Source organism: Lichenostomus cassidix, unplaced genomic scaffold (genome assembly GCF_008360975.1).
Source record: "Lichenostomus cassidix isolate B80296 unplaced genomic scaffold, HeHo_3.0 HiC_scaffold_38, whole genome shotgun sequence".
In the NCBI taxonomy this organism is placed as follows: domain Eukaryota; kingdom Metazoa; phylum Chordata; class Aves; order Passeriformes; family Meliphagidae; genus Lichenostomus; species Lichenostomus cassidix.
In genome coordinates this window covers 1,505,329-1,533,024 of record NW_028147440.1, presented here as the reverse complement: position 1 = coordinate 1,533,024, position 27,696 = coordinate 1,505,329, and the positions used below count along the sequence as shown (strand labels likewise).

At 47.1% G+C, this 27,696-nt stretch overlaps 1 protein-coding gene across 1 annotated transcript; it reads right to left on the bottom strand.

The window, feature by feature from the left end:
* Positions 1–2,408: 2,408 nt before the first annotated feature.
* SCAF1 (SR-related CTD associated factor 1) lies at positions 2,409–27,696 on the bottom strand (the record flags this gene model as incomplete). The annotated part of the gene is made up of 10 exons (XM_085045334.1): positions 27,541–27,696; positions 23,393–23,492; positions 20,939–20,984; positions 18,406–18,467; positions 17,098–17,150; positions 14,246–14,379; positions 9,890–12,904; positions 8,277–8,359; positions 6,225–6,479; positions 2,409–2,627 (listed from the first exon to the last, which is right to left on the bottom strand). Coding segments are annotated over exons 2-10 (3,954 nt in total), but the record flags the coding sequence as incomplete, so codon positions are not given.

Here is a 27,696-nt window from a genome sequence, read left to right as displayed (position 1 = left end):
GCCCAATTTTTTCAGATTTTTTTCTGATTTTTAAAAATTTTTTTCCTCTTTTTCCCAATACTTTTGGATTTTTTCCCGATTTTTTTTCGATTTTTTTCAGATTTTTTTCAGATTTTTTCCTAATTTTTTTCGATTTTTTTCCGATTTTTTTCCGATTTTTTTTTTGTTTTTTCCATTTTTTTCCGATTTTTTTCTGATTTTTTTCGATTTTTTTCTGATTTTTTTCCGATTTTTTCTGATTTTTTTCTGATTTTTTTCAGATTTTTTTCCTCTTTTTCCGATTTTTTTCGGATTTTTTCCGATTTTTTCTGATTTTTCCCGATTTTTTCTGGTTTTTTCTGGTTTTTTTCCGATTTTTCCCGATTTTTTTCGGATTTTTTTCCAATTTTTTCTGATTTTTTCTGATTTTTTTCTGATTTCATGATTTTTTTCTGATTTTTCCCGATTTTTTTCTGATTTTTTCTGATTTTTTTCTGATTTTTTCTGATTTTTTCCAATTTTTTTCTGATTTTTTCCGATTTTTTTCCGATTTTTTTCCAATTTTTTTCTGATTTTTTCCAATTTTTTCTGATTTTTTTCGATTTTTTTTCGGATTTTTGTGAGATTTTTTCAGATTTTTTCCGATTTTTTTTTTATTTTCGATTTTTTCCGATTTTTCTGATTTTTTCTGATTTTTTGATGTTTTTGATTTTTTCCGGATTTTTTTCCGATTTTTCCATTTTTCCGATTTTTTTCCGATTTTTTGGGGTTTTTTGGGATTTTTTGGGTTTTTTCTGATTTTCATTTTCCGATTTTCCTTTTTCTGATTTTTCTGATTTTCCGATTTTTTCAGGATTTTTTGGGATTTTTTTTGGGATTTTTTTGGGGAAGAGAATTTTGGGGTTTTTTGGGGGTTTTTGGGGTTTTTTCGGATTTTTTGGGTATTTTTTCCGATTTTTTTCTGATTTTTTTCTGATTTTTTTCGATGTTTTTCGATTTTTTTGGGGATTTTTTCTGATGTTTTCTGATTTTTTTTCCGATTTTTTGGGTTTTGGGATTTTTTGGGGATTTTTTTTTCTGATTTTTACCGATTTTTTCCATTTTTCTGATTTTTCCGATTTTTCTGATTTTGGTTTTTGGGATTTTTTTGGGGATTTTTGGGATTTTTTTGGGCATTTTTTGGGGAAAAAAAGAGAATTTTGGGGGTTTTTGGGGAGTTTTTGGGAATTTTTGGGATTTTTTTCTGATTTTTTTCTGATTTTTTTCCGATTTTTTTCCGATTTTTTTCTGATTTTTTTCGGATTTTTTTCGGATTTTTTCTGATTTTTTCCGATTTTTTTCTGATTTTTTTTCAGATTTTCTGATTTTTTTCTGATTTTTCCCGATTTTTTTCGATTTTTTCTGATTTTTTGTCTGATTTTTTTTCGTATTTTCTGATTTTTTTCTGATTTTTTTCTGATTTTTTTCTGATTTTTTTCTAATTTTTTTGACGGCAGTTTTTGCTAGTCTTTTCTGATTTTTTGGGATTTTTGGGATTTTTTGGGATTTTTGGGAATTTTGGGATTTTTGGTTTTGGGGTTTTGGGGATTTTTTGGGATTTTGGGATTTTATAGGGTTTTGGGGAATTTTGGGGATTTTTTGGGATTTTTTTTGGATTTTTTTTGGATTTTTTGGGAATTTTTGTTTGTTTTGTGGGGATTTTTTGAGGGCAAAATACGGAAATTTTGGGAGAATTTTTGGGGATTTTTGGGGGTTTTTGGGATTTTTTAGGGATTTTTGGGGGGTTTGGGGGATTTTTTGGAAATTTTTGGGAATTTTTGGGGATTTTTGAGGTGATTTTTTGGGGATTTTTTTGGAAATTTTTGTTTGTTTTGGGGAACTTTTGGGGATTTTTGGGGATTTTTTTGGGTGGATTTTTTTTGGATTTTGGAGGTTTTTAGGAATTTTTCTCCCCAAATTTCAGGTTTTCCCCCCAGATTTTGGTTTTTTCTCCCCAAATTTCAGCATTTTCCCCAAATTTCAGGATTTTCTCCCCAGATATTGTGGTTTTTCTCCCCAAATTTCACGTTTTTCTCCCCAAATTTCGTGTTTTCCCCCAAATTTCATGTTTTTCTCCCCAAATTTCAGTTTTTTCCCCCAAATTTCGGGTTTTTTCCCCCAAATTTCACGTTTTTCTCCCCAAATTTCGTGTTTTCCCCCAAATTTCATGTTTTTCTCCCCAAATTTCAGTTTTTTCCCCCAAATTTCACGTTTTTCTCCCCAAATTTCGTGTTTTCCCCCAAATTTCATGGTTTTCTCCCCAAATTTCAGTTTTTTCCCCCAAATTTCGGGTTTTTTCCCCCAAATTTCAGGTTTTTCTCCCCAAATTTCGTTTTTCTCCCCATTTTTTTGGTATTTTCCCCAAATTTCAGAGTTTTCTCTCCCCAAATTTCAGGATTTTCTCCCCAGATATTGTGTTTTTTTCCCGAAATTTCAGTTTTTTCCCCCAAATTTGGTTTTTTCTCCCCAATCTGTCCCACCTTGTGCACGGCCTTGCGCAGGATGTCCTTGTACTCGTCCTTGGTGATGTCCTTGCGCTGGTAGAAAGGCTTGATGGCCAGTTTGACCTCCTCCACCGCGCGCTCCTGCGTGTGCAGCTTCTTCAGGTACTGCGGGGGGAGTGCGGGCCGTGAGCGGCCACTGCCGGTCAGCTAGCGGCCACTTCCGGTCAGCTAGCGGCCACTTCCGGTCAGTTACTGGTCACTTCCGGTCACTTCCGGTCAGTTATCGGTAATTTCCGGTCAGTTATTTCTCACTTCCGGTCAGTTACCGGGCATTATTGGTCATTTCCGGTCAGTCCCCGGGCACTTCCGGTCAGTTAGTGAGCACTTCCGGTCAGTTCTGGTCAGTTCCTGGTCACTTCCGGTCAGTTAGCGAGCACTTCCGGTCAGTTTTTGGTCAGTTTTTGGTCAGTTTTTGGTCAGTTCCGGGGCACTTCCGGTCAGTTACTGGTCAGTCACTAGTCACTGCTGGTCAGTTATTGGTCATTTCTGGTCAGTTACCGGTCACTTAAGGTCAATTACAGGGCACTTCCGGTCAGTTGGCGGGCACTGCCGGCCACTTCCGGTCAGTTACTGGTCAGTTACTGGTCATTTCCAGTAACTTCCAGTCAGTTACTGGTCACTTCCGGTCAGTTAGTGGTCAGTTACAGGGAACTTTTGGTCACTTACTGGTGAGTTCCGGTCACTTCCGGTCAGTCCCCGGGCACTTCTGGTCTGTTATGGTCACTTCCGGTCAGTTAGCGGGCGCTACTGGTCATTTCTGGTCAGTTACTGGTCATTTCTGGTCAGTTACTGGTCACTTCCGGTCACTTCCGGTCAGTTACCGGTCAGTTCTGGTCAGTTATTGGTAATTTCTAGTCACTTCCAGTCAGTTACTGGTCAGTTACTGGTCACTTCCGGTCAGTTACCGTTCATTTCCGGTCAGTTACAGGTCACTTCTGGTCATTTCCAGTCAGTTATTGGTAATTTCTAGTCACTTCTGGTCAGTTCCGGTCAGTTACTGGTCACTTCCAGTCACTGAGGTCACTCAGTGTCACTCAGTGGTCAGTGAGATCACATAGGGTCACTTTAGGGTCACTTTAGGGTCACTCAGGGTCATTTCGGGTCAGTGAGGTCACTTGGGGTCAGTGAGGTCACTCATGGTCACTCTGGTCACTTTAAGGTCACTCAGTGTCACTCAATGGTCACTCAGAGGTCACTCAAAGGTCACTCTGGTCACTCATTGGTCACTCAGAAGTCACTCATTGGTCACTCATTGGTCACTCAAAGGTCACTCACTGGTCACTCAGAGGTCACTCATTGGTCACTCATTGGTCACTCATTGGTCACTCAGACTCTTCTCCACACCCCAAAGCCACCACGGCCATGCTCACCCTGGCGTGACCCCAATGACCCCAATGTCCCCAAATGTCCCCATTAATGTCCTCAAAACACCCAATTTTGGGTATTTTCCCCCAAATCCCCACTCACCTTGGCACTGTCCCCTCGCTGTCGCTCCTGTCCCAATGTCCCCATTAATGTCCCCAACATCCCCAATGTCCCCAAGAGTCCCCAAATCCCCATTGTCCCCAATATCCCCAAGTGTCCCCAATGTCCCCAATGTCCCAAGTGTCCCCATTGCCCCAATGATGTCCCCAATGTCCCCAATATCCCCAATCCCCTCAATGTCCCCAGTGTCCCCAAATCCCCAATGTCCCCAAATGCCCACAATGTCCCCAAATGTCCAATGTCCCCAATAGCCCTGATGTCCCAATGTCCCCGTTGTCCCCAAGTGTCCCCATTAATGTCCCCAAATCCCCACTGACCTTGTCGTCCCTCGTCCCTCGCTGTCCCTCCTGTACCCATTGTCCCCAATGTCCCTAAATCCCCAATGTCCCATTGTCCCCAAATGTCCCCAATGTCCCCAACATACCCAGTCCCCTCAATGTCCCCATTGTCCCAAATGTCTCCGTTGTCCCCAATGTCCCCAAAGTCCCCAAATCCCCACTGACCTTGTCACTGTTCCCTTATCCCTCGCTGTTCCTCCTGTCCCCAAATCCCCAATGTCCCCAAGTGTCCCCAATCCCCTCAATGTCCCCATTGTCCCCAATGTCCCCAAGCGTCCCCAACATCCCCAAAGTCCCCAAATCCCCACTGACCTTGTCACTGTTCCCTCATCCCTCGCTGTCCCTCCTGTCCCCAATGTCCCCATTGCCCCAATGATGTCCCCAATATCCCCAATGTCCCCAATGTCCCCATGTCCCCAACACCCACTGACCTTGTCGCTGTCCCCTCATCCCTCACTGTCCCTCCTGTCCCCAAATCCCCAATGTCCCAAATCCCCAGTGTCCCCAAATCCCCCAATTTTGGGTATTTTCCCCCAAATCCCCAGTGACCTTGTCACTGTCCCCTCGTCCCTCAATGTCCCCAAATGCCCGCAATGTCCCCAAGTGTCCCTAATGTCCCCAGTGCCCCCAATGTCCCTCCTGTTCCCAACATCCCCAACATCCCCAATGTCCCCAAGTGTCCCCAATCCCCTCAATGTCCCCAACGTCCCCAATCCCCCCCAACCCCACTGACCTTGCTGCTGACCCCTCGTCCCTCGCTGTCCCTCCTGTCCCCAATGTCCCCAATCCCCCCAACCTCCCCAATGTCCCCTCTCGCCTTGCCACTGTCCCCTTGTCCCTTGCTGTCCCCAATGTCCCCAACATCCCCACTGACCTTGTCACTGTTCCCTCATCCCTCGCTGTCCCTCCTGTCCCCAATATCCCCTGATGTCCCAATGTCCCCAAATCCCCAATGTCCCCATTAATGTCCCCAACCCCCTCTCACCTTGTCACTGTTCCCTCGTCCCTCGCTGTCCCTCCTGTCCCAGTGTCCCCAATGTCCCCAATATCCCCAATGTCCCCAGCGTCCCCAATCCCCTAAATGTCCCCATTGCCCCCAAATCCCCATTAATGTCCCCAAATCCCCACTCACCTTGTCACTGTCCCCTCGTCCCTCGCTGTCCCTGATGTCCCCGATGTCCCCAATGTCCCCAAACCCCACTGACCTTGTCACTGTCTCCTCGTCCTTTGCTGTCCCTCCTGTCCCAGTGTCCCCAATGTCCCCAACATCCCCAATCCCCCCAAAATCCCCAAATGTCCCCACTGACCTTGCCACTGTCCCCTTGTCCCTCGCTGTCCCCAAATCCCCAATCCCTTAAATGTCCCCAATCCCCTCAATGTCCCCATTAATGTCCCCAACACCCTCTCACCTTGTCACTGTCCCCTCGTCCCTCGCTGTCCCTCCTGTCCCCAATATCCCCTGATGTCCCAGTGTCCCCATTGTCCCTGTTGTCCCCAATGTCCCCAACAGCCCCAATCCCCTCATTGTCCCCAATGTCCCCAACATCCCCAAATCCCCACTGACCTTGTCACTGTCCCCTCGTCCCTCACTGTCCCTAATGTCCCCATTGTCCCCAATCCCCCCAACATCCCCAATGTCCCCAACACCCATTCACCTTGTCACTGTCCCCTCGTCCCCAAGTGTCCCCAATGTCCCCAACATCCCCATTAATGTCCCCAACCCCCTCTCACCTTGTCACTGTCCCCTCGTCCCTCGCTGTCCCTGATGTCCCCAATGTCCCCAACGTCCCCATTAATGTCCCCAATCCCCTCAATGTCCCCATTGTCCCTGTTGTCCCCTATGTCCCCAACATCCCCAATGTCCCCAATCCCCTCTCACCTTGTCACTGTCCCCTCGTCCCTCGCTGTCCCTCCTGTCGGTGGCGCCGCTGGCTCCGTACAGCGCTGCTGGCCCTTGTCCCTGCTGTCCCTGCTGTCCCTGTCCCTGTCCCTGTCCCTGCTGTCCCCCGGCGGGGGTTGGTGGCACTGGGGGGGGCAGCAGGTAGGGGGGAGGGGCGAGCTGGGCGGGGCCGGGCGGGGCCGGAAGGGGCGTGGCTTGGGCCGGAAGGGGCGTGGCCTTGCTCTGGCTCAGGATCTGCCGGGAAAATTTGGGGACAAAAATCAGGTTTTTGGGTCACACAGGGTTTTGGTATTTGTCCCCAATTTTTGGATACTTTTCCCCAATTTTTGGATATTTTTCCCCAATTTTTGGATATTTTTCCCAATTTTTGGATATTTTTCCCAATTTTTTGTGTATTTTTCTCTTATTTTTAATTATTTTTCCCCAATTTTTATTCTTTTTCCCCCAATTTTGGATATTTTTCCCCTAATATTTGGATATTTTCACCCAATTTTTGGATATTTTTCCCCAATTTTTGGATATTCCCCCAATTTTTGGTTATTTTTCCCCAATTTTGGAAATTTCCCCAATTTTTGATATTTTCCCCCAAATTTTTGTATTTTTCTCCTATTTTTTGTGTATTTTTATCCTATTTTTCATTATTTTCCCCCAATTTTTGGATATTTTCCCCCCAATTTTTAAAATATTTTTCCTCAATTTTTATTATTTTCCCCTATTTTTATTATTTTTCCCCAATTTTTGGATATTTTCCCATTTTTGGAGTCACCATGACTTCAAACTCCCCCAGTTTTGGATATTTTCCCCCAATTTTTACTATTTTTCCCCAATTTTTCGATACTTTCCCCCAATATTTGGTTATTTTTCCCCAATTTTGGAAATTTCCCCCCATTTTTATTATTTTTCCCCAAATTTTTGTGTATTTTTCTCCTATTTTTATTATTTTCCCCCAATTTTTGGATATTTTCCCCCAATTTTGGATATTTTTCCCCTAATTTTTGTTTATTTTTCCCCCAATTTTGGATATTTTCTCCCAATTTTTTGTGTATTTTTCTCCTATTTTCAATTATTTTCCCCCAATTTCAGATATTTTCCCCCAATTTTTAATATTTCTCCCCAATTTCTCGTGTATTTTTCTCCTATTTTTGGATATTTTCCCCCAATTTTTGGTTATTTTTCCCCAATTTTGGATATTTCTCCCCAATTTCTTGTGCATTTTTCTCCTATTTTTGGTTCTTTTCCCCCAATTTTTGGATATTTCCCACCCAAATTTCAAGGTTCCCAACCCCAATTTTTGGGTTCCAAACTCCAATTTTTGGGTCCCAAACCCCAATTTCTGGTTCCCAAACCCCAAATTTTGGGTCCCAACCCAAATTTTTGGGTTTTCAATCCCAATTTTTGGGTTCCCAGCTCCAAATTTTGGGTCCAAATCCCCAATTTTTGGGTTCCCAACCCCAATTTTTGGTTCACAATCCCAAATTTTGAGTCTCAATCCCAATTTTTGGTTCCAAAACCCCCAATTTTTGGGTCCCAAATCCCAAATTTTTGGGTTTTCAATCCCAGTTTTTGGGTCTCAGTCCCAAATTTTGGGATCCCAACCCCAAATTTTGGGTCCCAAACCCCAATTTTTGATCCCAAATCCCAAAATTTTGAGTTCCCTACTCCAAACTTCGAGTACCAACCCAAATTTTTGGGTCCAAATCCCAATTTTTGGGCTCTAAATCCCAATTTTTGGGTCCCAAATCCCAAATTTTTGTTCTCAATCCCAATTTTTGGGTCCCAAACCCCAATTTTTGGCTTCCCAAATCCCAATTTTTAGGTTCCCAACCCCAATTTTTGGATCCAAATCCCATTTTTTGGGTTCCAAACTCCAATTTTTGGGTTTTCAACCCCAATTTTTGCTTCCCAATCCCAAATTTTGGGTCTCAAATCCCAAATTTTTGGGTCCAAATCTGAATTTTTGGGTCTCAAACCCCAATTTTTGGTGTCCCAATCCCAATTTTTGGGTCCCAACCCCCAAATTTGGGGTCTCACCTGATTGGTTGCCTGGATGAGCTCCTGGGCTTTGGCTCTGCTGGCCAAGTTGGCTTCTTCCATCTTGAACAGCAGGGCAGTGACTGTGGGAGCCAAAAATCACCCCAAAATCACCTCAAATCAGCCCAAAATCACCCCAAATCAGCCCAAAAACCCAAAAATCACCCCAAAAACACCCCAAAATCACCCCAGAAACACCAAAACCACCTGAAATTACCCCAAAATCATCCCAAAACCCAAAAAATCACCCCAAAACCACCTGAAATTACCCAAAAACCCCAAAATCACCCCAAAAACCCCTGAAAACACTCAAAATCATCCCAAAAAACCCAGAAATCACCCCAAAACACCCCAAAAACCCCTGAAAACCCCTGAAATTATCCCAAAATCACCCCAAAAACCCTGGAAATCACCCCAAAATCACCTGAAATCACCCCAAAACCCCCAGAAATTATCCCAAAACACCCCAAAATTACCCCAAAACACCTCAAAATCACCCCAAAACCCCAAAAATCACCCCAAAGTCACCTCAAAAACCCCTGAAAACCCCTGAAATCACCCCAAACACCCCAAAACCCCCAGAAATTACCCCAAAATCACCCCAAAAACTCTGGAAATCACCCCAAAATCACCCCAAACCCCCTGAAAACCCCCAAAACCACTCCAAACTATCTCAAAATCCCAAAAACACCCAAAATGACCCCAAACCCCTGAAACCACCCGGGACAAACCCCAAAGCACCCAGAACGTCCCCAAAATACCCCAAAACCACCCCAAAACCACCCAGGGCAGACCCCAAACACCCCAAAATCCCCCAAAACCATCCCAAAAACATCCCAATATCCCCCAAAATCACCCCAAAACCACCTCAAATACCCAAAAACCACCCCAAACTATCCCAAAATCACCCCAAAATTATCCCAAACCCCCCTGAACATCCCCAAAATACCCCAAAACCACCCCAAATGCCCCCCCAAATCACCCCAAAACCACCCAGGGCAGACCCCAAACACCCCAAACTATCTCAGAAACATCTCAAAACCCCCCAAAACCCTTCCAAAACACCCCAAGTACCCCAAAACCATCCCAAATACCCCAAAATCACCCCAAACTATCCCAAAAGCACCCCAAAATGACCCCGAACCCCCCTGAACGTCCCCAAAATACCCCAAAACCACTCCAAAATCCTCCCAAATCACCCCAAACCACCCCAAAACCCCCTGAAACTGCCTGGTGGAGACCCCAAAACACCCCAAAATCCCCCCAAATCACCCCAAAATGCCCCCAAAAATCGCCACCTACGCGCTAAAACCCCGCTGGCGGCACAGTCCATTCCCTCCTGCAGCCCCCAGGGCAAACCCCAAACACCCCAAATACCCTAAAACCCCTCAAAACCACCCTAAACTATCTCAAAAACATCCCAAAACCCCCCAAAACCACCCCAAAAATCACCCCAAAAATCCCTCCAAAATCCCCCAAATCCCCCCAAATCACCATTAAATCCCCCAAAATCGCCCAAAACCCCCAAACCACCCCAAAACGCCCAAAATCCCCAAAAACTATCCAAATCACCCCAAAACCACCCCAAAATCCCCCCAAAAATCTCCACCTACGCGCCAAAACCCCGCTGGCGGCACAGTCCACTCCCCCCTGCAGCCCCCAGGGCACGGCCGGCACCGCCGCGGCCACCGCTGGCCCCTGGGCTCGGCCGGCCGCCACCTCCTCCTTGCCCTCCGTCCGGCTGTCGGCCTCGGCGTCCCCGGCCGGCTCGGCGCTCCCCGCCGTCCCCTCCGGCCCCAAATTCTGGGGACCCCCCTGCCCTTCCTCGTCCTCCTCCTCCTCCTCCTCCTCGGGCAGGAAGGACACCTCGGGGGTCTTGCAGCTGCTGTCCACCGTCTGCGAGTCGGGGGTCAGCTCCCGCTCGGCCGCCGCGCTGACCGCCGCCGGGGCTTTGGGGGGGCTGGGGGGCTTGGGGGTGGCCGAGGGGGATTTTTCGGAGCCGGACCAGGCGGGGTCGGCTTTGGGGGGCAGGCGGGTCTGGGGGGTCGAGGCGCCCTGGCTGCAGCTGTCGGCTTTGGATTTCTTCAGCGCCGCCTTGCCTTTGGTTTTGCGCTTTTTCCGCGTCTCGCCCTTGGTTTTGGTTTTCGCCTTCTTGGCTTGGCCTTGGCCGCCGCCGCCCTTGGTTTTGGGGGTTTTGGCCTTGCGGGGTTTCTGGGGCGCCAAGGCCTCGGAGGGTTTGGGGTTCGGCGTCTTCTCGGCTTTCTCCTCGGCTTTCAGGAACGCCGCCCGGCTCTCGGCGTCGCGGGCGAACTTCACGCCGATGCCGGCGGAGCTGCCGTCCTTGCCGTCCTTGCCGGCCGTGGTGGAGCTCACCCCCTCGCGGATCAGCACCGAGACCTTCGACTGCAGCTTCACCTTCCGCGACGTCGCCGCTTTGGGGGTCGCCCCCTCCCCCTCCTTGTGCCCCCCGCCCGTTTTCCCCTTCCTGCTGCCTTTCTCCCGCTGCTTCTCCTTGCTTTTCCCCAAATCCTGCGCCGCCGGCTCGCCGTACTCCTTGAACTTCTTCTTGTACTTCTCCCTGGTCGCCGATCTCTCCTCGGCGCGGCTGCGCTTCCGTTCTTTCTCCTTCTTCTCCGCCGCCGCTTTGGCCTCTCCCTTCCTCGCGGGGAACTCGGCGTGCTCGCGGTCGGAAAAGCCCTCGAAGCTCAACCCCTCCGAGTCGTAGAGAACCTCCCGCTTGGGCTCGGGCGTGGCGGCCCGGCGGCTGACGGTGATGGTCCTCTTGATGGCGAAGAGATCCGAGTCGTTGAGCTCCTGCACCGAGGGCGGCACCACCGAGCGCGCCTCCCGCCTCTGCCGCGCCGCCGACGCGTCCTTCTCGCATTTCGGGTTCTCCTCCCGCCGCGAGCCGCGCCGCTCCCGCGACCTCGACCGCTGCTTCTTCTTCTTCTTCTCCCCGCGGTGCTTCTCCTTGTGCCGCGAGTGGCCGGAGCTCCCCGAGCGGCGCCCGCGGCGCTTCTCCCTCGACCGCGACCGCCTGGACCACGAGCGCCGGCGGGAGCGGGAGCGCGAGCCGCGCCGCCGGTGCCGCTCCTTGGCTTTGGGCGCCGGCTCCGCGGGTTTTTTGGGGTTGCCCCAGCCGGCGCCGGAGCCGCCGCGCTCGCGGGAACGCTTGGATTTCTTGCGGGAGGCGGCGGAGGGCGAGCGCGGCGAGGGCGGCGCGCGGAGTCGCCGCTGCGTGAGGATTTTGCGCCGCAGGTCCGAGTTGGAGCTTTTCCAGCGCGGGTCCGGCTGCGCCTCGGCGCCGAAATCGCCCTCCTCGTCCGAGTCGGCGTGGAGGGACAGGAAGTCGTCGCCGCCGCCCTCGGGCAGCCGGGCGGCTCGCGGTTGCTCCGGCGCTCGGCTCCGGCCGTTCCCCGAACTGCCCGAGTTGCCCCGGAACACCCGCAGGGGGCTGAACCTCTCCTCCTCGGGCTGCACGATCTCGCCCTCCTCGATCTCCGAGTCGCCGGCGGCTCCCCACTCGCGGCGCCCGCGGTGCTGCCGGGAGCCTTTCGGGGCGTTGCCGCCGCGGTTCTGGGGCGGAACTCCCGCGGTTTGGGGCGTCGCCGCCGCCTTGGGGTTGCCGGCCGTCACCACCTCCAACGAGAGCTTGCCGTCGAACTTGGGGTGAGCCTCGCTCTCCTTGCCGCCCAGCTCCACCACGAAGACGCGGCGGCGCGGCTCCGCCGGCGTTCCGGAACTCTCCTCCTCCCGCTCTTCCTCCTCTTCTTCCTCCTCCTCCTCCTCCTCCTCCTCGTCCTCCTCTCCCGGCAGGGTGGAGTCGGCGCCGGGCGGGTTGGGGGGAGTTTTTTGGGCTCCGGCTTCCGGTTCCTTCTCGAAATCCTGGCTCAGGCTGTTGTCGTTGTAAATCCCAGCCAGCGTCTCCGAGATCCGGCTGATGCTGTGGGAAACGTCCGGCAGCTCCCGCGACTCTTCCTCCTCCTCCTCTTCCTCCTCCTCCTCCTCTTCCTCATCTTCCTCATCCTCCTCCTCCTCCTCCTCCTCCTCCTCCTCCTCGGGGCTGGGGCTGCTGCGGGAGGAGCTGGGGTTGGAGCCCGTGGGGTCGAACGGGTCGTACTTCTGGTCCTGCCGGCCTTCGGCCTCCTTGGGCGGCGAGGAGGAGGAGGGAGCTGGGAATCCCAACTCCGGGGGGTTTCCCGCGGGGTTCTCCTCGTCCGTGGGGTGGAAAGGATCATAAATATCCAGGCAGGGCGAGCGCGGGCGGGAGGGGAAGCCGGCGGGGGCGGGGCGGGAGGAGAAGGAGGAGGAGGAAGAGCGGGGAGGAGGAGGAGGAGGAGGAGGGAGGAGGAGGAGGAGGAGGAGGAAGAGGAGGAGGAGGAATCGGCTTTCTCGGGCGGGTGGGAGCGGCCCGGCTCGTCGCGGGGCGGCTGGGGGGGCTGGGGGGTTTCTGGGGGGGTTTTTGGGGTCCCCCTGCCCCCCCCGGGGCGGCGGCTCTGGGGCCTCGCGGGCGGCGGGGGGCGGGCGGGGTGGGGGAGGGGCGCGGCGGGGGCGGGCGGGTGGGGGAGGGGCAGGGGGCGGGGCGGGGCGGAGCCGGCGCAGGCGGGAGGAGGTGGCGGGGAGGTGACCTGGGGGGGGACAGAGAGAGAGAGAAAATAATGGGGTGAGAAGGGTGGGGGGAGAGGAATCCCTGAAAAAATCCCAAGAAAAAAAAATCCCCAAAAAAATCCCAAAAAAAACTCCGAAAGAAAATCCCAAAAAAATCCTGAAAAAGAAATCCCAAAAACATCCCCCCAAAAAATCGTGAGAAATCCTAAAAAACATTCTGAAAAAAGAAATTCCGAGAGAAGGGATCCCGAAAAAGGAAATCCCGAAAAAAATGCTGAAAAAAGAAATCCCGAAAAAGGAAATCCCAAAAAAATGGTGAGAAAAGAAATCCCAAGAAATCCCCGAAAAGGAAATCCCAAAAAAATCCTGAAAACAGAAATGCCGAAAAAATGGTGAAAAAAGAAATCCCAAAAAAAGAAATCCCAAAAAAGGAAATCCCCCAAAAAAACGGTGATGAGAAAAAAATCCCAAAAAAAATCCTGAAAAAAGAAATCCCAAAAAAAGAAATCCCCCAAAAAAATGGTGAGAAAAGAAATCCTAAAAAAGGAAATCCTGAAAAAAAAAAACCCAAAAAAATCCTGAAAAAAGAAATCTCAAAAAAGGAAATCCCCAAAAAAAAAATCCCGAAAAAAATCCCAAAAAAGGAAATCCCCAAAAAAATGGTGAGAAAGGAAATCCCGGAAAAAGAAATCCCCAAATAAGGAAATCCCCGAAAAAATCCTGAAAAAAGAAATCCCCCAAAAAAATCCCCAAAAAAATCCCGAAAAAATTCCGAAAAAAGAAATTCCGAAAAAAATGGTGAGAAAAGAACTCCCGAAAAAAGAAATCCTGAAGAAAGAAATCCCAAAAGAAGAAATCCCCAGAAAATCATGAAAAAAGAAATGCCAAAAATCCCTAAAAAATAAATCCTAAAAAAGAAAATCCCAAAAAACCAAAATCCCCAAAAAAATCGCAAAAAAGAAATCCAAAAAAATCCTAAAAAAAGAAATCCCAAAGAAAAATCCCAAAAACTCCACATTGAGAGCCAAAAAATTGGGGTTTTTAGCACCCCAAATAGCAAAAAACCCAAATGTTGTCCTGAGTGACCATTTTTGCCCCAAATTCCCCATTTTTACCCAAAATTCTCAATTTCCACCCCAAATTCCCAATTTCCAATCTCAAAATCCCTCAAATTTCCCATTTCTGCCCCAAATTCCCCAATTCCCATCCCAATTTCCACCCCAAATTCTCCCAAATTTCCCCATTTCCACCCCAAATTCTCCATTTCGACTCCATTTCCACCCCAAATACCCCAAATTCCCCCTAATTTCCCCAAATTCTCCCAAATTCCCCCAAAATCCCCCAAATTCCCCAAATCCCACCTCCCTTGGGGGCTCTCCAGGCTCTGTCTCGCCGCAGGAATCCCGAAGTCGCCCCGATTTGCCCCAAATGTGCCACTCGGACCTCAGCGATGAACTGCAGCTCCTCCTCCTCCTCCTCGGGGGAGCCTTCAGCACTGGGGAGAGGGGAAACGGGGTGAGGGACCCCAAAAAAACCCCAAAACAACCCCAAAATCAGAGCTGGGAAACCCCAAAAACCACAAAAACCCCCAAAAACCCGCAAAAAACCCGCAAAAAACCCGCAAAAAAACCCCAAAAAACCCTAAAAAAACCCCAAAAAACACAAAACCCCAAAAAACCCCTAAAAACCCCAAAAAAACCCAAAAAACCCCAAAAATCCAAAAATCCCCAAAAAAACCCCCAAAATCAGAGCCAGGAAACCCCAAAACCCAAAAAACCCCAAAAGAGATGAACTGCAGCTCCTCCTCCTCCTCCTCGGGGGAGCCTTCACCACTGGGGGGGGGAATAGGGTGAGGAACCCCAAAAAAAACCCAAAAAACCCCAAAATCGGAACCAGGAAACCCCAAAAACCCAAAAAAACAGAGCTGGGAAACCCAAAAAACCTAAAACCCAAAAAAACCCCCAAAAAAACCCCAAAAACAGAGCTGGGAAACCCCAAAAAACCCCAAAAAACCCCAAAATCAGAGCCAGGGAACCCCAAAAACCAAAACACCCCCAAAAAAACCCCCAAAAAACTCAAAAACAGAGCCAAGAAACCCCAAAACACAAAAAAACCCCAAAACAGAGACAGGAACCCCCCAAAAACCGCAAAAAACCGCAAAAAACCCCAAAACCAGAGCCAGGAAACCCCAAAAACAAAAAAAAACCCCAAAAAACCCCAAAACCAGAACCAGGAAATCCCAAAAACCCCAAAAACCCCAAAACCAGAGCCAGGAAACCCCAAAAACAAAAAAAAACCCCAAAAAACCCCAAAACCAGAACCAGGAAATCCCAAAAACCCCAAAACCAGAGCCAGGAAACCCCAAAAACAAACAAAAAAAAACCCCAAAAAACCCCAAAACCAGAGCCAGGAAACCCCAAAAACCCCAAAAACCCCAAAATCAGATCCAAGAAACCCCAAAAATAAAAAAAAAACCAACCAAAAAGAGAGCCAGGAAACCCCAAAAACCCCAAAAACCCCAAAAATCCCAAAACCAGAGCCAGGAAACCCCAAACACCTTTTTGGGATTTTTTCCTCGTTTTTGAAGGGTTTTTTGGGTTCTTTTTTGGGGTTTTTCCTCCTTTTTTGGGGTTTTTGGGTGATTTTGGGGTCATTTTTGGGGTCATTTTGGGTTATTTTGAGGTCACTTTGGGGTCATTTTGGTTTATTTGGGGTCATTTTTGGGGTCATTTTGAGGTTATTTTGGGGTCTTTTGGGTCATTTTGGGGTCATTTTGGGTCATTTTGGGTAATTTTGTGGTAATTTTGGGTCATTTTGGGGTCATTTTTGGGGTAATTTTTGGGTGATTTTGGGGTCGTTTTTGGGTCTTTTGGGATTATTTTGGGTCATTTTGGGATCATTTAGGGTCATTTTTGGGGTTATTTTGGGATCATTTTGGGGTGATTTTTGGGTCATTTTAGGGTCATTTTGGGGTCATTTCTTGGGGTAATTTTTGGGTCACTTTGGGGTGATTTTGGGATTATTTTGAGTCATTTTGGGGTCATTTTGGGATCATTTTTAGGTCATTTTTAGGGTCATTTTGGGGTCATTTTGGGTAATTTTGTGGTAATTTTGGGTCATTTTGGGGTCATTTTTGGGGTAATTTTCGGGTGATTTTGGGATCATTTAGGGTCATTTTTGGGGTCATTCTGGGGTCATTTTTTGGGGTAATTTTTGGGTCATTCTGGGATTATTTTGAGTCATTTTTGGGGTCATTTTGGGTCATTTTGAGGTAATTTTTGGGATTATTTTGGGGTCATTTTTGGGATCTTTTTGGGGTTATTTTGGGGTCTTTTGGGTCATTTTGGGGTCATTTTCGGGTCTTTTTGGGTCATTTTGGGATTATTTTGGGGTCTTTTGGAGTCATTTTGGGTCATTTTGGAATCATTTAGGGTCATTTTGGGATCATTATGGGGTCTTTTTCAGGTAATATTTGGGTCATTCTGGGTAATTTTGGGTAATTTTGGGGTTTTTTGGGGTCATTTTTGGGTCATTTTGGGATCAGTTAGGGTCATTTTGGGGTAATTTTGGGGTGACTTGGGGTGATTTTAGGGTGATTTGGGGGTATTTTTGGGGTCATTTTTGGCTCTTTTGGGGTCATTTTGGGATTATTTTGGGTCATTTTGGGTCTTTTGAGGTCATTTTTGGGGTCATTTTGGGGTTCATTTTTAGGGTTATTTTGGGTTCATTTTTGGGGTCATTTTTTGGGTCACTTTGGGGTCATTTTGGGTTCATTTTTAGGGTTATTTTGGAATTGTTTAGGGTCATTTTTGGGTCATTTTGGGGTGAATTTGGGGTGATTTGGGGTGATTTTGGGGTAATTTTTTGGGTGATTTTAGGTGATTTTGGGGTGATTTTGGGGCACTTTTGGGGTGATTTTTGGGGCGATTTTTGGGGTGATTTTTGGGTGATTTGGGGTGATTTTTGGGGTGATTTTGGGGTGATTTTGGGGTGATTTTGGGGTGATTTTTGGGGTGATTTTGGGTGATTTTGGGGTGATTTTGGGGTAATTTGGGGCCATTTTGGGGCGATTTTGGGGTAATTTTGGGCTGATTTTGGGGCACTTTTGGGCAGATTTTGGGGTAATTTTTGGGGTGATTTGGGGTGATTTTTGGGGTCATTTCAGGTTCATTTTTGGGGTGATTTTGGGGTGATTTTGGGGTTTCTCTCTCACCTGAGCTGCAGCTGCTCCAAAGTCTCCCCAGAGCTTCCCAAAGATTCCCAAACCTGCGGAAATTTGGGGAAAAATCCTGGAATTTGGGAAATACAGACTGGGAGGGACTGGGAGGGAACTGGGATGGACTGGGAGGGACTGGGATGGACTGGGAAAAGAATGGTGATGAACTGGGATGAACTGGGAAGTGAACTGGGATGAACTGGTTTGAACTGGGATCCACTGGGAAGCGAATGGGACTGACCCAAGATGAACTGGTTTGAACTGGTTTGAACTGGGACGGACTGGGAAGGGAATGGGGCTGAACTGGGCTGAACTGGGCAGTGAACTGGTTTGAACTGGGATGAACTGGGATAGAAACGCAGCTGAACTGGGAAGGGAACGGAGCTGAACTGGGATGGACTGGAAAGGGAACTGGGATGAACTGGGATGAACTGGGATGAACTGGGATGGACTGGGAGGGACTGGGATGAACTGGGATGGACTGGGAGGGACTGGGAAGAGAATGGTGATGAACTGGGATGGACTGGGAAGTGAACTGGGATGAACTGGGAAGGGAATGGGGCTGAACTGGGACGGACTGGGATGAACTGGGATGAGAATGGCAATGAACTGGGATTGAACTGGGACTGACTGGTTTGAACTGGGATGGACTGAACTGGGATGGGAACTGATCTGTACTGGTTTGAACTGGGACAGGAAGAGGGACAAACCAGTTTAAACTGGTCTGAAGTGGTGTGAACTGGTTCAAACTGGTCTGAACTGGTGTGAACTGGTTTAAACTGGGACGGGAACAGGGACAAACCAGTTTAAACTGGTCTGAACTGGTCTGAAGTAGTGTGAACTGGTTCAAACTGGTTTAAACTGGGATGAACTGAACTGGGAACTGGGATGGGAACTGATCTGTACTGGTCTGAACTGGGACAGGAAGAGGGACAAACCAGTTTAAACTAGTCTGAAGTGGTTCAAACTGGTTTAAAGTGGTTTAAAGTGGTCTGAACTGGTTCAAACTGGTTTAAACTGGGACAGGAACAGGGATAAACCAGTTTAAACTGGTCTGAAGTGGTGTGAACTGGTCTTAAGTGATGTGAACTGGTTCAAACTGGGATGAACTGGGATGAACTGAACTGGGCACTGGGATGGGAACTGATCTGTACTGGTTTGAACTGGGACAGGAAGAGGGACAAACCAGTTTAAACTGGTCTGAAGTGGTCTGAACTGGTTCAAACTGGTTTAAAGTGGTCTGAAGTGGTGTTAACTGGTCTAAACTGGTTCAAACTGGTGTGAACTGGTTCAAACTGGACTCACCAGGCTGCCCTCAGCTGCAGCTCCCCAACAGCAGCGAAACCTCGGCGAGATCCTGGGAGGAACTGGGGAGAGAGCAGGGAACTGGGATGAACTGGGATTGAACTGGGAGGGACTGGGATTGGACTGGGATGAACTGGGATTGAACTGGGAGGGACTGGGAGGGACTGGGAGGGACTGGGATTGAACTGGGAGGGACTGGGATGGACTGGTTTGAGGATTTGGGGTTACTGGGATGAACTGGTTTGAGGTTTTTTTTTACTGGTTTATACTGGTTTGGGGTTTTTCCTTACTGGTTTATACTGGTTTGGGGTTTTTCCTTACTGGTTTGGGGTTTGAGCTGAACTGGGATGGACTGGGAGGGACTGGGAATCCTTTGGGGACATTTTGGGACGTTTTGGAGATATTTAAGGACATTTAGGGACATTTTGGGGACATTTAGGGACACTTGGGGACACTTTGGGGACACTTTGAGAACATTTGAGGACATTTGGAGATATTTTAAGTACATTTTGGGGACATTTGAGAATATTCTGAGGACATTTTGGGGATATTTGGGGACATTTTAGGACAATTTGGGGACATTTTGAGAATATTTAGGGACATTTTGGGGACATTTGGGGACACTCAGGTGACATTTGGGGACATTTGAGGACATTTGTGGAAATTTAGGGACATTTTGGGGACATTTGGGGACATTTAGGTATATTCTGAGGACATTTTGGGGACATTTTGAGAACATTTAGGAACATTTAAGGACATTTTGAGGATATTTGGGGACATTTGGGGACAATTTGGGACATTTGGGGACATTTGGAGATATTTTGAGGACATTTTGGGGACACTGGAGATGCTCAGGTGACATTTGGGACATTTTGGGGACAATTTGAGGACATTTAGGGACACTTGGGGACACTTTGGGGACATTTTGAGAACATTAAGGGACATTTTGGGGACATTTTGGGACACTGAGGTGACATTTTGGGGACATTTAGGGACATTTTGAGAACATTTAGGCACAATCTGGGGACATTTTGGGACATTTTGAGGATATTTGGGGACATTTAGGGATATTTTGAGGACATTTTGGAGACATTTGGGGACATTTTGGGAACATTTGGGAACATTTAGGGACAATTTGGGGACATTTGGGACACTTAGGGACATTTGGGGACATTTAGGGACATTTTGGGGACACTTGTAGACATTTTAGGGACACTTGGGGACATTTAGGAACATTTGGAGATATTTTGAGGATATTTGGGGACATTAAAGAACATTTAGGGACATTTAGGAACATTTTGGGGACATTTGGGGACATTTAGGGATATTCTGAGGACATTTTGGGGACATTTGGGAACATTTAGGGACAATTTAGGGACATTGGGGACACTCAGGTGACATTTGGGGACATTTTGGGGACATTTAAGTATATTCTGAGAACATTTTGGGGACATTTTGAGAACATTTAGGGACATTTAAGGACATTTTGGGGACATTTGGGGACATTTGGGGACAAGTTTGGGACATTTGGGGACATCTGGAGATATTTTGGGGACATTTTGGGGACATAATTCAGGGGACATTTGGGACATTTTGGGGACAATTTGAGGACATTTAGGGACACTTGGGGACATTTGGGGACATTTTGAGAACATTTAGGGACATTTTGGGGACATTAAAAAACATTTTGGGGACATTTTGGGACAATTTGGGGACATTTGGAAATATTTTGAGGACATTTTGGGGACACTGGGGACACTCAGGTGACATTTGGGGACATTTTAGGGACAATTTGAGGACATTTAGGGACATTTGGGGACATTTGGGGACATTTTGAGAACATTTAGGGACATTTTGGGGACATTTGGGGACATTTGGGGACACTCAGGTGACATTTTGGGACATTTGGAGACATTTTAGGGAGATTTGGGGACATTTTGGGGACATTTAGGGACATTTGGGGACATTTTGAGAACATTTAGGGACAATTTGGGGACATTTTGGGACATTTTGAGGATATTTGGGGACATTTAGGGATATTCTGAGGACATTTTGGGGACATTTGGGAACATTTAGGGACAATTTGGGGACATTGGGGACACTCAGGTGACATTTGGGGACATTTTGGGGACATTTTGGGGACATTTTGGGACCTTTTGGGACTTTGGGAAATTTGGGAATTTGGGGAATTTGGGGATTTTGGGAAATTTGGGAATTTTGGGGAATTTGGGGAATTTGGGAATTTGGGACATTTGGGGAATTTTGGAAATTTAGGATTTGAGGAATTTGGGAATTTGGGGACACTTTGGGGACATTAAAAAACATTTTGGGGACATTTTAGGACAATTTTAGGACAATTTGGGGACATTTGGGGACATTTGGAAATGGTTTGGGATTGGGACATTTGGGGACATTTAGGGAATTTGGGAATTGGAATTTGGGAATTGAGGACATTTAGGGACATTTGGGGACATTTTAGGGACATTTGGGGACATTTTGAGGACATTTGGGGACACTTGGGGACATCTCTCACCTTGTCCCCAGCCGAAGTCGCCGCTGACCAATCGCTGCAGAGCTTTCTGGGGAGAGAAATCCCAAAAACTCTGTCAGGAGATCCCAAAATAATCCCCAAAAACACCAAAAAAATCCGAAAAAATCCCAAAAATCCCCAAAAATCTGTCAGGAAATCCAAAAAAAATCCCAAAACCAAATCCCAAAAAAATCCCCAAAAATACCAAAAAAATCCCAAAAAATCCCAAAAAATCCCAAAATTCTGTTAAGAGATCCCAAAAATCCCAAAAAATCCCCAAAAACCCAAAAAAATCCCAAAAATCCCCAAAAAAATCCCAAAATTCTGTTAGAAGATCCCAAAAATCCCAAAAAATCCCCAAAAACCCAAAAAAATCCCAAAAATCCCAAAATTCTGTCAGGAGATCCCAAAATAATCCCCAAAAACACCAAAAAAATCCAAAAAAATCCCCCAAAAAATCCCAAAAATCCATCAGGAGATCCCAAAAAAATCCCAAAAAATCCCAAAAATCTGTCAGGAAATCCAAAAAAAAATCCCAAAATTCTGTCAGGAGATCCCAAAAAAATCCCAAAAAATCCAAAAAATCCCCCAAAAATCCCAAAATCTGTCAGGAGAGCCCAAAAAATCCCCAAAAAACCCGAAAAAAAAATCCCAAAAAATCAAAAAAATCCCAAAAATGTCAGGAAATCCAAAAAATCCCAAAATCGTCAGAAATCCCAAAAAAATCCCAAAAAACCGAAAAAAAATCTCAAAATCCCCAAAAAACCCCAAAAAATCTGTCAGGAGATCCCAAAAAAATCCCAAAAAAACCAAAAATCCCAAAAATACCAAAATCTGTCAGGAGATCCCAAAAATCCCCAAAAATCCCCAAAAATCCCCCAAAAACCCGAAAAAAATCTCAAAAACCCCCAAAAATCCCAAAATTCTGTCAGGAGATCCCAAAAAACCCAAAAATCCCAAAAAAAAATCCCAAAATTCTGTCAGGAGATCCCAAAAAAATCCCAAAAATCCCCAAAAAAATCCCAAAAATCACAAAATCTGTCAGGAGATCCCAAAAAATTCCCCAAAATTCCCCAAATTCTGTCAGAAAAATCCCCAAAAAACCTAAAAAATCCCAAAAATCTGTCAGGAGATCCCAAAAAATCCCAAAAATAAAAAAAAAAACCACCAAAATCCCAAAATTCTGTCAGGAGATCCCAAAAAAATCCCAAAAAATCTCCCAAAAAATCCCAAAAGTCTGTCAGAAGATCCCAAAAATCCCAAAAAACCCCAAAAAACCCAAAAAACCCCAAAAATCTATCAAGAAATCCCAAAAAATCCAAAAAATTAAGAAAAAAAATCCCAATATTCTGTCAGGATTTCCCAAAAAATTCCCAAAAATCCCAAAAAATCCCAAAAATTTCCCCCCAAAGGATTCCCAGTCCATCCCAGTCCCTCCCAGTCCATCCCAGTCCCTCCCAGTCCCCCCAGTGTCACCACTAACCCCATCCCAGTCTCTACCAGTAACCTCACCAGTTCATCCCAGTAACCCCAAATCCCCAAACCAGTCCATCCCAGTCCCTCCCAGTTCAATCCCAGTTCCATCCCAGTCCCTCCCAGTCCATCCCAATCCCCTCCCAGTGCTCCCAGTCCAACCCCAGTTCAATCCCAGTCTCACCAGTATGCTCCCCCAGTCTCCTCCAGTCCAATCCCAGTATCTCCCAATTCCCTCCCAGTCCCCCCAGTAACCATCCCAGTCCCTCCCAGTCTCACCAGTAACCCATCCCAGTCCATCCCAGTATCTCCCAGTTCCCTCCCAGTCCATCCCAGTCCCTCCCAGTCCATCCCAGTCCCTCCCAGTTTGTCCTAATCCCCTCCCAGTCCCCCCAGTGTCACCACTAACTCATCCCAGTCCCCCCCAGTTCCCCCCCAGTCCATCCCAGTCCAATCCCAGTTCACTCCCAGTTTGTCTCAGTCCATCCCAGTTTCCCCATTTCTCCCTCCCAGTCCATCCCAGTCCCTCCCAGTTCATCCCAGTCCCTCCCAGTCCCCCCAGTGTCACCACTAACTCATCCCAGTTCCCTCCCAGTCTATCCCAGTTTCTCCATTTCTCCCTCCCAGTCCATCCCAGTCTCTCCCAGTCCTCCCAGTTCGCTCCCAGTCTCACCAGTAAGCCCTCCCAGTCCATCCCAGTATCTCCCAGTTTGTCCCAATTCCCTCCCAGTTCCCTCCCAGTCCCTCCCAGTCTCACCAGTAAGCCCTCCCAGTCCCTCCCAGTCCATCCCAGTCTCCCCCAGTCCCTCCCAGTATCTCCCAATCCCATCCCAGTCCCTCCCAGTATCACCAGTAAGCCCATCCCAGTCCCTCCCAGTCCCTCCCAGTTCCCCCCCAGTCCCCCCCAGTCCCATCCCAGTTCATCCCAGTCCCTCCCAGTCCCTCCCAGTCCCTCCCAGTCCCCCCCAGTCCCCCCAGTCTCACCAGTAAGCTCCCCATGGGCTCCAGCGGCGCCCCTCCCCCCCCCTCCCCCTGCCCCTCCCCCCTCGGCGGTTTCTCCTCCTCCTCCATGGGCAGCGACAGCCTGGGGGGGAAAATGGGAAATTTGGGATCCCAAAATCCTCATTTTGCACCCCAAAACACCCCTCGGGGGGGATTGACCCAAATCTGTGGGGTTTAGACCCAAATTCTGCTCCAAACCCCCAAAATCCACATTTTTCGCCCCAAAAATCAGCATTTTTCACCCCAAAAATCTCCATTTTCCACCCCAAAAATCCCCATTTCCATCCCAAAAGTCCCAATTTCCACCCCAAATTCTCCTCCCAAAATTCACATTTTCCACCTCGATAACATTTTTCCAATTCTGTAGTTTTTAGACCCAAATTCTGCTCCAAACCCCCAAAATTCACATTTTTCACCCCAAAAATCCCATTTTCCATCCCAAAATTCACATTTTTCACCCCAATTTCCACCTCGATAACGATTTTCCCAATTCTGCAGTTATTTGTCTCAAAATTCTGCTCCAAACCCTCAAAAATCCCCATTTTTCACCCCAAAAATCCACTTTTCACCCCAAAAATTCACTTTTCACCCCAAAAATCCTGATTTTCCACCCCAAAAATCCCAATTTCCATCCCAAAATCCTCATTTTTCACCCCAAAACACTCCTCGGGGTGAAACTTCCCAATTCTGTAGTTTTTAGACCCAAATTCTGCTCCAAACCCCCGAAATCCCCATTTTTCACCCTAAAAATCACCATTTTTCACCCCAAAAATCCCAATTTCCACCCCAAAATTCACATTTTTCACCCCAAAAATCTCAATTTTTCACCCCAAAAATCTCAATTTTTCACCCCAAAAATCTCCATTTTTTACCCCAAAAATCTCCATTTTTCACCCCAAAAATCTCCATTTTTCACCCCAAAAATCTCAATTTTTTACCCCAAAAATCTCCATTTTTTACCCCAAAAATCACCATTTCTGCCCCAAATTCTCTTCCCAAAATCCGCATTTTCCACCCCAAAAATCTCCACTTTTCACCCCAAAAATCACCATTTTTCACCCCAAAAATCTCAATTTTCATCCCAAAATTCACATTTTTCACCCCAAAATACCCCTCGGGGTGAAACTTCCCAATTCCGTGGTTTTTAGACCCAAATTCTGCTCCAAACCCCCAAAAATCCACTTTTTTCACCCCAAAAATCTCCATTTTTTACCCCAAAATCTCCATTTTTCACCCCAAAAATCCACTTTTCACCCCAAAAAATCACAATTTTTCACCCCAAAATCTCCATTTTTCACCCCAATTTCCACCTAGATCACAATTTTCACATTTTTGCCCCAAAATTCTGCTCCAAACCCCCAAAAATCCCCATTTTTCACCCCAGAAATCCCAATTTCCATCCCAAAAATCAAAATTTCCACCCCAAATTCTCCTCCCAAAATTCACATTTTTCACCTCGATAACAATTTTCCCAAATCTCCAGTTATTTGCCCCAAAATTCTGCTCCAAACCCCCAAAATCTCCATTTTTCACCCCAAAAATCACCATTTTTCACCCCAAAAATCAACATTTCTGCCCCAAATTCTCTTCCCAAAATGTCCATTTTTCACCCCAAAAATCCCAATTTCCATCCCAAAATTCACATTTTTCACCCCAAATTCTCCTCCCAAAATTCACTTTTCACCTCAATAACGATTTTCCCAATTCTGTAGTTTTTAGACCCAAATTCTGCTCCAAACCCCCAAAAATCCCCATTTTTCACCCCAAAAATCTCAATCTTCCATCCCAAAAATCCCCACTTTTCACCCCAAAAATCCCAATTTCCATCCCAAAATCTCCATTTTTCACCCCAAAACAACCATCAGGGTGAATTTTCCCAAATCTCCAGTTTTTAGACCCAAATTCTGCTCCAAACCCCCAAAATTCACATTTTTCACCCCAAAAATCTCCATTTCTGCCCCGAATTCTCTCCCCAAAATCTCCATTTTCCACCCCAAAAATCTCAATTTTCATCCCAAAATTCACATTTTTCACCCCAAAATACCCCTCGGGATGAAACTTCCCAATTCCGTGGTTTTTAAACCCAAATTCTGCTCCAAACCCCCAAAAATCCACTTTTTTCACCCCAAAAATCTCCATTTCCACCCCAAATTCTTCTCCTGAAATTCACATTTTTCACCCCAATTTCCACCTTGATCACAATTTTCCCAATTCTCCAGTTATTTGCCCCAAAATTCTGCCCCCAAAAATCTCCATTTTTCTCCCTCAAAACCTCAATTCTCACCCCAAAATTCACATTTTTCACCCCAAATTCGGAATTCCCCACACCCCAAATCTCCTCTCCCGACCCCAAATTTCTCCTTTTTCACCCCAAATTTCCCAATCTCTGAATCCCAAATCTGGGATTTTTTACCCCAAACCCTTTCCTTTTACCAAAAATCTGAAATTTCTCGTCTAAATCCCCAATTTTCACCCCAAAATCCCCCAAAATCCCCCATTTTCACCCCGAAATCCCCAATTTTCACCCCAAATCCCCAATTTTCACCCCAAATTCCCTCAAAATCCCCAATTTTAACCCCAAAATACCCAATTCTCACCCCAATTCTCACCCCAAATCCCCAATTTTCACCCAAAATCTCCCATTTTAACCCCAAAATCCCCAATTTTCACCCCCAAATCCCCCATTCCCACCCCAAATCCCTCATTTTCACTCCAAATCCCAAATTTTCACCCAAATTCCCCAATTTTCACCCCAAATTCCTTCAAAATCCCCAATTTTCACCCCAAATTCCCAAATTTTCACCCAAAATCCCCAATTTTCACCCCAAACTCCCAATTCCCACCCCAAATACCCCAAAATCCCCAGTTTTAACCCCAAAATCCCTCATGCTCACCCCAAATCCCATTTCCCCCCCAAATCCCCTCAATTCACCCCAAAATCCCCAATTCTCACCCCAAATCCCCCAAAATCCCAATTTTTCAACCCAAAATCCCCAATTCTAAATCCCAAATCCCCCAAAATCCCAAATTTTCCCCCAAAATCCCTCATTTTCACCCAAAATCCCAAATTCCACCCCAAACCCCCTAATTCTCACCACAAATTCCCAAATCCCTCATTATCACCCTAAATCCCTAATTTTCACCCCAAATCCCTCATTATCACCCTAAATCTCCCTTTTCAGCCCAAATCCCCAATTTTCACCCCAATTTCCCCCAAAATCCCCTCATTTCACCCCAAAACCCACAATTTTCAATCCAAAATCCCTCATTCTCACCCTAAATCCCCAATTATCACCACAAATACCCCCAAATCCCCAATTCCCACCCCAAATTCCTCATTCTCACCCCAAAATCTGCAATTTTCACCCCAAATTCCCCCAAAATCCCCACTTTTAACCCCAAAATCCCTCATTTTCACCCCAAATCCCCCCAAATTCCCCAATTTTAACCCCAAAATCCCTCATTTCCACCCCAAAATCCCCAATTCTCACCCCAAATCTCCCCAAAATCCCCAATTTTCACCCCAAAATCCCCGTTTCCCAATCCAAATCCCCCAAAATCCCGATTTTAACCCCAAAATCCCCACTTTTCACCCCAAATCCCGTTTTCACCCCAAAATCCCTCATTTTCCCCCCAAATCCTCATTATCACCCCAAATCCCCCCAAAGCCCCAATTTTCACCCTTTTTGTCCCTAAATTCCCCAATTCCCACCCCAAATCCCCAATTCCCACCCCAAATCCCTCATTATCACCCTAAATCCCTAATTTTCACCCCAAATCCCTCATTATCACCCTAAATCTCCCTTTTCAGCCCCAAATCCCCACTCTTAACCCCAAAATCCCCAATTTTAACCCAAAATCCCCAACCCCACCCCAAATCCCCCCAAAATCCCCATTTTTCCCCCCAAAATCCCCAATTTTACCCAAAATCCCAATTCCCTCAGCTCCCTCAGCTCCCTCACGCCCCCTCCTCCTCCTCCTCCCTCCCCTCCCTCCCCTCCCCTGCCCCCAACCCCCAAACCCCCTAAGCTTCTCCCGCCCCGCCCTCTCCCGCCCCAAAACACCCCAAATTTGCCCAAAAAGCCCCAAAATCGCCCCAAAATCCCGCCCGGGCCGCGCCGCCATTTTACCGCGGCGCCTCCGCTCCCTCCGCTGGGGGGCGGCGCCGCGCGGGGCATGACGGGGAGCCACGCCCACCGCTGTTGCCTGGCAACGACGCCGCCGTGGCCACGCCCACCACGTATGGCTCCGCCCACAAGACACGCCCCTCGCGGGTAACCACGCCC